The sequence below is a fragment of the Schistocerca nitens genome, chromosome 3 (assembly GCF_023898315.1).
Source record: "Schistocerca nitens isolate TAMUIC-IGC-003100 chromosome 3, iqSchNite1.1, whole genome shotgun sequence".
Taxonomy (NCBI): domain Eukaryota; kingdom Metazoa; phylum Arthropoda; class Insecta; order Orthoptera; family Acrididae; genus Schistocerca; species Schistocerca nitens.
This window is the reverse complement of record NC_064616.1, coordinates 147703702-147716581: the sequence shown is the minus strand read 5'-3', so window position 1 is coordinate 147716581 and position 12880 is coordinate 147703702. Positions and strand designations below refer to the sequence as shown.

Here is a 12880-nt window from a genome sequence, read left to right as displayed (position 1 = left end):
GGTTTACCTACAGAGACATCATGATGTTGTTCTCCTGCCCAGAAGCCTATAGAAAACCAACACTGAAATCACCACAGACCATTAATAGTTTCTTTAATCTCACAGGTGCATATGTTGTTCTTGTGTGTGTGTGTGTGTGTGTGTGTGTGTGTGTGTGTGTGTAATCCCAAATTCATGACCTGGGGTGTAATTATACTCAAAAAACCAGACATGAAGTACATAGAAACAAGGAAGTGTTATTGAATAATAATCGCTTTGTGATTTCATTCTTTTCCATGTAATACTTCTGATGAATTTAACCTAGTATAAGAAAATAAGCATTTATTTAACATAAGATTTGTTTCTCATTACAGGATTATCAGAGGACATTTATCACTCGTAATGGGCTTGTATTTAACTGTATTGCAGGAGCATATGTTGTCGCAATAATTGTAACAGCCTGCACATGTAAGTATAATCTGGGAAAAAAAAAAAAACAAAAAAACTTCTTAAGCTATCAGGGTGTATTTTTGTAATGCTGAAGGTGTGAGGGCGGGGGGAGGGAGGGGGGGGGGGAGAGAGAGAGAGAGAGAGAGAGAGAGAGAGAGAGAGAGAGAGAGAGAGAGAGAGACACAGACCCCTCATTACCCTGTAAACAGTGTGCTATAAAGTAGAAAACAAATTGCTGTATTGGCAAGTTCTTGCTTCTAGTTTATGTTAAATAGAGGTGATTCTTGTTTGCCGTAAGTGCGTTTCACCACAAGAGGGATCCACCAGTTCATTGCATAAGCACCATACTGAATTAACATTGATAACTAAGATCAGTAAGTGCCTCTAGAAAATTGGAAGGCTGCATCAACAAAGTATTTTAAAACTGTAAATACCCAGAACTGTAATCAGATGATGGATGTTTAACTATACTATATATTATGTTGATTCATAGTTCCAGATCATTTGTTTTGGATTGGTAATGTTGCAGTGTTACAGATGTTCATCATTTGTTTGTCACTTTTGTCACTATGTGCTAATCCTGCACTAAATTCACTGATGGAAAAAAAACACAACAACAAAAAAATGGTTAATGTAGAGTAATGAAATTTTGGGAACAAATTTGTCATATTTAAGTGATAACATTGCCGACAACAGGTTGAATCACCAAATTGACTTACAGATTGGCAGTCAGGGTGTGTATGGGATAACCACAAAGTGCTCTTGCTGTCGTACGACATCACACCCCAGGCTATAACTCTTGATGTATATCCAATGTGTCTAGATTGCAGACAGGTTGGTTCAGGGTCCTCAACTGACCTCCTCCTAATGAACACAAGGCCATCACTGGCACCAAAGTAGAACAAGGTTTCATCAGAAAACACAACAGATCTCTACCCTACCCTCTGATGAGCTCTCACTTGATACCACTGAAGTCACAAATGGTGCTGGTTTGGGGTCAGTGGAATACATGCTACAGGACATCTGGCTGAGAGCTGTCCTTGAAGTAATCGATTTGCAACAGTTCATGTGTCACAGTGGTGCCAACTACTGCTCAAATTGCTGCTGCAGATGCAGTATGATGCACCAGAGCCATACATAGTACACAATGGTCTTCCCTCTTAATAGAACCATGTGGTCATCCATAGCCCCATCTTCATGTGATAGTACATTCCCATGACCATTGCTGCCAGCAGTCGTGTACAGTGGCTACATTCCTGCCAAGTCTTTCTGCAGTATTGCAGAATGAACATCCATCTTCTTGTAGCCCAACTTCTTGACCTCGTTCAAACACAGTGAGCTGTTGATAATAGTGTTTTTTGTCACCTTAAAGACATTTTTGATTAACATCAGCTCACCACATCCCATCTCAAAGGTAACTAATTTCATGACCATTACAGCATTTATTTAAAGCAAACTTGATTTGCATCCTCAGAGTGGCACCACTAATGCCACTCTTTGCGACTGACATGAAATTTGAATAGGTGTCTTCTTTCAGACATATAAAAATGCCCACCAACTTCTGTTTGTCACACAATCCCTTCTTGGCAGTGTGATTCTTTCCGTCAGTGTATATTTTTGAAATTTGGCAGCTTAAAAGAAAGATGTTATCTTTGAACATTGGAAAAAACTGAAAATTTTGTGTGGTGTGTGATCTGTAAGACCTTCAGTACACACACCATCAGATTATCTGACTTGTCGCTCTAACGAAGTAGGCGAGTGTCAGCAATATGTCTCGTGGTCTTATCGTGGCGTGTTTATCTTCTGCCGTTAGGTCAGACGATAGAAATGCCACTTGCACGCTTAGAGTAGCAGATTGACGTTTTTTTTTTTCCCATCAGTCTACTGACTGGTTTGATGCGGCCCGCCACAAATTCCTTTCCTGTGCTAACCTCTTCATCTCAGAGTAGCACTTGCAACCTCCATCCTCAATTATTTGCTTGACGTATTCCAATCTCTGTCTTCCTTTACAGTTTTTGCCCTCTACAGCTGCCTCTAGTACCATGGAAGTCATTCCCTCATGTCTTAGCAGATGTCCTATCATCCTGTCCCTTCTCCTTATCAGTGTTTTCCACATATTCCTTTCCTCTCCGATTCTACGTAGAACCTCCTCATTCCTTACCTTATCAGTCCACCTAATTTTCAACATTCGTCTATAGCACCACATCTCAAATGCTTCAATTCTCTTCTGTTCCGGTTTTCCCACAGTCCATGTTTCACTACCATACAATGCTGTACTCCAGACGTACATCCTCAGAAATTTCTTCCTCAAATTAAGGCCGGTATTTGATATTAGTAGACTTCTCTTGGCCAGAAATGCCTTTTTTGCCATAGCGAGTCTGCTTTTGATGTCCTCCTTGCTCCGTCCGTCATTGGTTATTTTACTGCCTAGGTAGCAGAATTCCTTAACTTCATTGACTTCGTGACCGTCAATCCTGATGTTAAGTTTCTCGCTGTTCTCATTTCTACTACTTCTCATTACCTTCGTCTTTCTCCGATTTACTCTCAAACCATACTGTGTACTCATTAGACTGTTCATTCCGTTCAGCAGATCATTTAATTCTTCTTCACTTTCACTCAGGATAGCAATGTCATCAGTGAATCGTATCATTGATATCCTTTCACCTTGTATTTTAATTCCACTCCTGAACCTTTCTTTTATTTCCATCATTGCTTCCTCGATGTACAGATTGAAGAGTATGGGCGAAAGGCTACAGCCTTGTCTTACACCCTTTTTAATACGAGCACTTCGTTCTTGATCGTCCACTCTTATAATTCCCTCTTGGTTGTTGTACATATTGTATATGACCCGTCTCTCCCTATAGCTTACCCCTACTTTTTTCAGAATCTCGAACAGCTTGCACCATTTTATATTGTCAAACGCTTTTTCCAGGTCGACAAATCCTATGAAAGTGTCTTGATTTTTCTTTAGCCTTGCTTCCATTATTAGCCGTAACGTCAGAATTGCCTCTCTTGTCCTTTTACTTTTCCTAAAGCCAAACTGATCGTCACCTAGTACATTCTCAGTTTTCTTTTCCATTCTTCTGTATATTATTCTTGTAAGCAGCTTCGATGCATGAGCTGTTAAGCTGATTGTGCGATAATTGTCGCACTTGTCAGCTTTTGCCGTCTTCGGAATTGTGTGGATGATGCTTTTCCGAAAGTCAGATCGTATGTCGCCAGACTCATATATTCTACACACCAACGTGAATAGTAGTTTTGTTGCCACTTCCCCCAATTATTTTAGAAATTCTGATGGAATGTTATCTATCCCTTCTGCCTTATTTGACCGTAAGTCCTCCAAAGCTCTTTTAAATTCCAATTCTAATGCTGGACCCCCTATCTCTTCTAAATCAACTCCTGTTTCTTCTTCTATCACATCAGATTGACGGTGACCAACTTTAAACAGAACTTGATTAATTTTCACACACATTTATTAAAATGATAACAAGCATAAAAATTACTTAACTTGGTTCTGGATGCTATTTACAATTGACAATCTGAAGTTCCTTTGGTATTGGTATGTTAATCTTATTCTCACATATATCTCTGATACTTGACAAAAGTGTCTATACATTTATCTTCATGGCTATGAATAGGAATATGGTAATCTTATTAGGCGCAGACTGAAACTTGACTATAGACTGGTACAGACAAATGTAGAACTCGTACAGGCTAATGCAGTCTGGTGCAGACAAATGCAGACTGACTAATCGGAGGTCTGTACACTCGTTATACCTCGCGCGTTCATGTATCACTGCACGAGTGTGATCTGCAAGGAGAAAAGGTTCTACGTTAGCAGCAATCTCATTGGCTGCGTTACATATTAATACGAGGATCGGCGGAAGCAGAATTTGGTCCATCTCTATGGCAGCGCCATCTCGTAGTGCGGAGACAGACGCAGGCTGCGCCTGTGCTAGTGGGAAAGTTGTGTACGCGCTGACTACGCGGAACTATGTACACAAAATTTTGTCATCATATTTGACACTCCATAATGATGTTTTCCTTTGTGATTTATAGTTGCAGCAAAAACAGTAAGACAATAAGACTAATCAGTAACATTTATGCCATAAGGGTGAAGGTTTGTTTTCAGCAAAGTGTACATTATTATGAAAATTCCTGAAAGAATATGAAGTTCTAGGGTCAATTCTCATGGTTTTAATATGTCTGGGAGTTTCACTTGAGTCGTGAACAACAACAGTAGTAATATTGTCATATTTCAAAGTAAGCAGTTTTAATTTTGTAATTATTTATGTACTAGAAAAGATGTACAGCTTCATTGAAATAACTCATTTTTTCAGCAATGACACTGGTTGAAATCTTAAAGGGAATTCAGCACTGAGACACTAACATTCGCCCGAATGCCAGTTATGACTCAGTTGGCCTAATTTCCAGTTTCAGCAATTGGTGATTCGAGTGTACTAATGAATTGAAGTATTCCACAACTTAAGACTGAAACAGCAGTAATTAGCATATGTCTGTTCATGCTTATCTGATGGCTTATCAGCTTAAAATTTTTCTGAAGTTATCTGTATGTCTGTGTAAAGGATGTTTACAGCCAGAAGTATTGCACCTAAAAAATTGTTTTCGAGAATGTGTCAACCAGGATTCCTGCAAGTGTTCTTAGAAAAGTGTCAATAACTGTTGTAATTTAATATTAATGACAAAACCTGAAGCAGCTATAGTTGTAAGAAAAATGGCAGATGAAAAGTACCACAGGTTGTACTGCACCATTATTATAGTTACCTGCATTCCAGTACATGACAGAATAACTCGCCTGGGAGAAAATAATATATCACGTGATATTCTTTGAACTTTCTCAAGTTTTCATTTTTTGTGCTCTTTCTTATTTGCAAAATATATTTTGATAATTTAATTTCTGTTCAATTTTAGTTCCACACTCCATGTCCATATCACATGGTTTTTCATTTGTATAACTAAAAGACTGATTCACTGTTGACAATTCCAGACCAGGAAAGTTGCTACTCACCATATAGCAGAGATACTGAGTCGTGATAGGCGCAACAAAAAGATTCACACAATTATAGCTTTCAGCCATTAAGGCCTTTTGTGAATCTTTTTGATGTGCCTATCGTGACTCGGCATCTCCACTATATGGTGAGTAGCAACTTTCCTTCTCTGGTATTGTTACATTCAATCCTGGATTTTCCATTGTTTGATTCACTGTTGATATTCATGTAGATTCAGGAGAATACACCACCACCACTACTGGTCTCAAAACATAACTTTTTGAATCACACTAACAGCTTGAAATCAGTGTGGATTGCTTCATAAGTGCTCTGCAAGATAAAAATGTTATTTTATGATGATCACACAAGTAATATAAAAATTATCAGTTTCAGTTGACTATAGACATCTTATGACATGACAGTATTATACTTATCATTAAAATGTGATTAATTGAAAAGCAAGATATCATATACTACAAAACGTCACTTAAACACATTTCAAGACACTGAGACAAACAGGTACAGCTGCTTCAGCTGTTTGTGTCTACATTTTCATTTACATTCTACACAACACTTCATGGTGTGTGACTAATTGTACTTGAAGTAAAATAATACTTCGTGTGCTTTGTTACCACATTTCATGGTCTATTCACAGATGAAGTGCAGGAATAATGATTATTGGTATGCTTGTGTGTGAGCTTGAATGTGTGTGATCCTCTCTTATGATACCTGCCACTGCTGTTGGGCAAGCATCTCTATGATGCTCTTGCACTCACAAGGGAACCTCCCCATCGCACCCCCCCTCAGATTTAGTTATAAGTTGGCACAGTGGATAGACCTTGAAAAACTGAACACAGATCAATCGAGAAAACGGGAAGAAGTTGTGTGGAACTATGAAAAAAATAAGCAAAATATAAAAACTGAGTAGTCCATGCGTAAGATAGGCAACATCAAGGATAGTGTGAGCTGAGGAGCGCCGTGGTCCCATAGTTAGCGTGAGCAGCTGCGGAACGAGAGGACTTTGGTTGTCTTCCCTCGAGTGAAAAGCTTAATTTTTTATTTTCAGACAGTCATCACCACAAGTACTGTTTATCAACAAATGTAGGAAATAATCATACAAATGTTCGACAATCGTTCGATCCCTTAAGGAACTTTCTGATTCCTTACAGTTCGGAAGTCGCGAGCTATATTTGCTGGATTCATATTACCCACGGAATACATCTCACGTATTAAATGCACTCTCGTCCAAAGTAGCGAACAGTCAACTGCCAGCCAGGGAGTCTCGTTAGCAGGAATACTCTCTCTTCCGTGCGCTGTAGTCGACTGACGTCGTGTGTTTCGATGTTTGTTTAGGTGTAGTGTCCCCATACTACGGCGCAGTTACCTCGCATCGGACGGACAGATAATAATTGTCTGAAAATAAAAAAAATCAACTTTTCACTCGAGGGAAGGCTTGAACCAAGGACATCTCGTTCCGCAGCTGCTCACGCTTACCACAGGACCACGGCGCTCCTGAGTTCACATTATTCTTGATGTTGCATATCTTATGCATGGACTACTCAGTTTGTATATTTTGCTTATTTTTTTCATAGTTCCACACAACTTCTTCCTGTTTTCTCGATTGATCTGTGTTCAGTTTTTCAAGGCCTGTCCGCTGTGCCAACTTATAACTAAATCTGAGGGGGGTGCGATGGGGAGGTTCCCTTGTCAGTAAATGAACATGGTGAAACTTGCAGATCATTTTGGGTATTATCTATCCCCTCTACTAATCCTACTGAGCAATACTTAAAAATCAACTCAGCTGAGTGTTTGCTAAACTATCTTTTTCATAGGTGAGTTACATCTTCTGAGGATTCTTCCAACAAATCTGTCTGACCTCTGGCTTTGCTATGACTATTATTATGTGGTCCAGAATCCAGATCCATACTCCTGGTTATTTTACAGTTGTGATTGTGTTTCAAGTGATTGACTGACTGTTGTGCATCAAACAGTAATGGATCTGCCCCTATTTTATGCACAGTATGATAAATTTGTTTATTTTGATTCAGGGGGGTGTATTCTGGCTTCCTGCGTGAAACTGTCAGCCAGGGCTGTCAGTCTGTGGGAGATACGGTGACAGACTGAGCATAGTTACTAGCAACAAGTCTCAAAGTAGTAATGGTTTCGGTGCAGAAAGTGCTGTGTTTCTAGTTAAACCTGGATTGTCAGTGGAATGGCCTATAAAACACTAGATGTTAAGATTGTGTTTTATGAAAATACTAATTCTATTCTGGATTCAGCCACATTAGTTACAGATAAATAAAATGAGGACTTCAGGAAACTACTATTCATTTTAAGGTCTATGCCCATGTCATGTCTTACAGAAGTGTACTAAACATAAGACAGTTGAGAATGACATACAGGCTGTTTTGTCACAGCGTTTCACGTAAGGGCAGAATTGCTGTGTTACAACACCATTGAAGGTAGAGATAGGTGGCTATATTCTGTCCTGAGTAACTGTAGCACCATAAAAAAAGGAATAGTGTTGCATTTCTGGTGAGTCTCGTAAGGAGCACCTTATTTTTTTTTTTACTTTGAATGTTGTGGAATTGTCGTGAAATGGACAAAGACTACAAACTGTGAAAAATTAATTCTCTGATTAATTTTGGTCAGGCCCAGTTGTGGTTTCCATACAGGGGAAGACTGTGAAATTTACCTATTGGAACTAACCTAGACCTTGAGCCTATGCTACACATCAGTCTGTCACTACAACCAAGATTTCAGGGGCTGCAATATGACACTCTAGCCAAAAGTTAAGATAAGATCTTAGGTTGCATATTTGTCCACAAACATCACATTTCCTGGCACTTTGTCACAACAAATCATACTAAAAAGACACATTTTGAATAAATCTTTAATGCTATGTATGTAAGCTTTGCTGCATACTTAATGTTTTTCATGTATTCAGTTGTAAATTGGAGAGGTTTTATGTCTTGTGTGGGTCCAATCCACGACATTTATGACTTTGTTCAACAAAACTGTTTCCCTGATGATGTCACAGTTCTTGTGCTGTGATTGTGTTTGGATGAATGAATATATAAATAAATACTGAATTACTATTGAATAAAGGCAGTGATGTAGAAAACAATCTTGCAAGAGAGAGAGAGAGAGAGAGAGAGAGAGAGAGAGAGAGAGAGAGCACTCTTATATGTACATAACATCTAATATTATATAACATACTTTAATAAAAGTAATAAGAAAGTCCCAGAATCTCTTAGGAAATGGAAAGGTGAATAAAAATAAATTGGAGAAAGCGGAACTTAATCCACAAACTTTGACACTGTAAGTTCACATCTACATCCGCTACACTATCGTAAACTTCTGTGCTTACGTGTCTTGCGTTATACCTCCCTCTAATTGCCAATATATCATTAAATGATATTTAATTATAATAAATCAACCGAGAACTGTGTGTTTTTAATGCATCTTCAATGCACCATTGCCTTGAAATGGCATACTTTTACAACTCTCAAGTTGTTGTTTGTAAACAGTGAAATACAAAAAATCATTTACCACCAATATGATGATTCTCATCATTTTTATGTGACAAATTGTACCAATAATGACATGTTTTTGAGAGGTCCTTAATGTGCTCATGCTTTGAAAGAGCGTCTGTCCATAGGATGTAAGTTATAACATAAAAACTGCCCAAGATGGGCTTCAACTGTTTAGTATGAACTCCAATATTGTGTCTCCCATGTTCTGCTTGTGACAGACATGACATAGGACAGCTAGGCTGAAGGAACTGTGCCTTTAGAAGGCTCATAAGAGCTGTAATCTGTAGAAGCGATGTTCCAAAGCCTCTGCTACATAGACCTTAACTGCCATTTCAAGGTGCAGCCTAGCTACTTACCTTTAAAAAACATCAGTCGTTATCAGCAGTTCCAAACACACTGACTGTCACTATTTAAATTTAATGGGGAAGATTCGAAATGTGTCCAGATAATCCATTATTGAAAAATGAATTTAAATATATATTGTGGGGTGCCTCCACCTCAGAGCATTTAATTACGAGCTGCGCCTGATCTTGGTCCAATTTAGCAGTCAGTATGTTTCGCTCTGGATACATAAACTACGTATATCCATTTGAACCTGTGTACTGTATTCGTGCTCTCCCTATATAGTTTTTACCCCTGTGGTGGCCAGAAATGCACTCAGGATATAAAATGCACACTGGACCTATCAAAAAAAGCATTCCTAAGAAAAGAATAATTGCTGACATACAAGATAAATTAAGTGTTAGGAAGTATTTTCTGGAGCTGTTTGTATGGAGAGTAGCCTTGTATAGAAGTGGAACATGGATGATAATCAGTTTATATAAGGAAAGAGTAGAAGCATTTGAAATGTGTTACAGAAGAATGGTGAATATTAGATGAATAGATAGAATAATTAAAGAGGCACACTGAATCACACAAAGAAAAAAAATAATTTATGGCACAACTTGATTTAAAGAAGAGATTGGTTGATAGGACACACCCTCAGGCATCAAGGAATGGGTGGTTTCATTATGGAGGGGAGTGTATCATCAAATAATTGTACACTTTATGAGGAACTAATGCTATTATGAAAAATGCAGTCAGTCAGTTATACAGCAAACTAGAATCCAGTTTAACCAGTAATTCATCTTTTAATAATGCCGAAGTTGGAAGTGAAGACAGCTTGCTTCTAAATATTGTATTTAATTGTTCAATGTGTCCCAGTGAACAGGTGGCTTTCAGCTCATTGAATTAACTGTTAGGATTAATTACACCATGGTGACAAAAGTCACAGGAAAGTGATATGCACATATGCAGATGGCGGGAGTATCACATACGTAGGGTATAAAAGGGCAGTGCCATGTTAGAGCTGTCATTTCTTCTTAGGTGATTCATGTGAAAAGGTTTCAGACATGATTATGGCCACATGGTGGGAATTAACAGGCTTTGAACATGGAATGGTAGTTATGGCAACAAATGTATCCATTAGGACAGTGCAGCAAAATTGGGTGTTAATGGGCTGTGGCAGCAGACAACCAACAAGAGTTCCTTTGCTAACAGCATGATATTGCCTACAGCACCTCTCCTGGGCTCATCCTATTGGTTGGACCCAAGATGACTGGAAAATCATGGCCTGGTTAGATTAGTTGTGATTTCAGTAGGTAAGAGTATGGTTAAAGTGTGTGCAGACCCTCTGAAGCCCTGGACCCAAGTTGTCACAAAGGCACTGTGCAAGCCGATGGTGGCTCCCTAATGGTGTGGGCTGTGTTTACATGGAATGGATTGGATCCTCTGGCCCAACTGAACTGATCATTGACTGGAAATAGTTACATTCAGTTACCTGGAGACCATTTTCAGCCATTTATGGACTTCATGATCCCAATCAATCGTGGAATTTTTATGAATGACAATGCGCCATGTTACCAGGCCACAGTTGTTTGTAGTTGGTTTGAAGAACATTCAGGACAATTTGAGTGAATGGTCTGGCTAGCCATTGAACACTGACGGGACATAATCAAGAGGTCAGTCCGGGCACAAAATCCTGCACTGGCAACACTTTCGCAATTATGGATGGCTATGGAGGTAGCATGGCTCAATATTTCTGCAGAGGACATCCAAGGACTTCCTGATTCATGCCATGTCGAGTTGCTGCACTAAACCTGGCAGGTGGTGGTCTAACACTGCATTAGGATGCATCCCATGACTTTTGGCATCTCAGTTTATCTCCAAAGGCAAGAACAGTGACAATTATTTTGGAGGTCAAACAAGAAACTGTCAACTGGCTGCAAAAGAAATAGTAGATCATGACTCAATTACTGCAATTTTCAAAAGAAGTCTCAGATTTCTATCTCCTAAATGGCAGAGTAAATTGTTAGGTTAAGAGTATACTTTTGCAAATAACATTTAAAGTAACATTACATAATGACTTTCATATTGCTCTGGTAATAATTATAAGCAATAAAAATGTGTAACTGTGTGAGATGGCAAAGCTTGCTGTTCAACATACTGCTAATTTGATTAGCCTCATTCTACGTCTATACTCTGGAAACCACTGTGAAGTGCATGGCAGAGGGGTACATCCCATTCTACTAGTTACTAGGGTTTCTTCTCATTCCATTCTGTCATTAACCATGCTATTATACATTTCCAGCTTGACTAATTAGAATGGTAGTTGTTTTAAAGTCTACCAGAGGTAAAAGGTGTAATTATTTATAATCAGTAAAAGTAGTACACTGAGGAACAATATCACATTCACTGCTAAGTGCGACAGTGAACTAGTTCACGAACTGCTGTGTCACTGGTGACACCAGTGGTGCCGGCCAGTGGTTACATACACACATCAAAAAGAGTTTTGCATCACCTAGGTTCAGAGAGTTCCGGAACCTGTACAGACAATTGGAATAGAGATCAACATAAACATCATTTCCGCCCTTTTTATTGCTCATGAAAACCACACATTGCATGTTGTACCACCATACAGTGAAACCGTCAGAGTTGGTGGTCCAGATTGCTGTACACACCAGTACCTCTAATAACCCAGTAGCATGTCCTCTTGCATAGATGCATGCCTGTATTCATTGTGGCATACTATCCACAAGTTCATCAAGGTACCGTTGGTTCAGATTGTCCCACTCCTCTATGGTGATTCGGCGTAGATGCCTCAGAGTGGTTGGTGGGTCAAATTGTCCATAAACAGCCCTTTTCAATCTATCCCAGGCACGTTCAATAGCGTTTGTCTCTGAAGAACATGCTGGCCACTCTAGTCGAGCGATGTTGTTATCCTGAAGGAAGTCATTCACAGGATGTGGACCATGGGGTTGTGAATTGTTGTCCATGAAGACGAATGCCTTGACAATATGCTGCCAATATGGTTGCACTATCAGTCATAGGATGGCATTCACGTATTACAGCCATTACGGCACCTTCCATGACCACCAGCGGTGTACATTGGCCCCACATAATGCGACCCCAAAACAGCGGGGAACATCCACCTTGCTCCACTTGCTGGACAGTGTGTCTAAGGTGATTGTCTGGTTGAAGGCATATGCGATACTCATAAGTGAAGAGAACGTGATGCAAATCCTGAGCGGTCCATTCTGCATGTTGTTGGGCCCATCTGTACCGTGCTGCATGTTGTCGTGGTTGCAAAGATGGATCTCGCCACGGATGTCGGGAGTGAAGTTGTCCATCATGCAACCTGTTGCGCACAGTTTGAGTCATAACACGACGTCCTGTGGCTGCACAAAATGCATTATTTAACATGGTGGTGTTGCTTTCAGGGTTTCTCCGAGCCTTAATTCGTAGGTAGTGTACATCCACTGCAGTAGTAGCTCTCGGGTGGCCTAAGCGAGGTATGTCATCGACAGTTCCCGTGTCTCTGTATCTCCTCCATGTCCAAACAACATCGCTTTGGTTCACTCCGACACA

General features: G+C 39.5%; 1 protein-coding gene across 1 annotated transcript in view; it reads left to right on the top strand.

Annotated features, from left to right (window-relative positions):
- The window catches only part of LOC126248091 (ATP-binding cassette sub-family G member 5), a 157958-nt gene that overhangs the window by 118166 nt on the left and 26912 nt on the right, over nt 1-12880 (top strand). The window contains exon 8 of the mRNA XM_049948757.1: nt 354-447. Within this exon, the coding sequence (XP_049804714.1) occupies nt 354-447 (94 nt within the window). The remainder of the gene's footprint in view (nt 1-353; nt 448-12880) is intronic.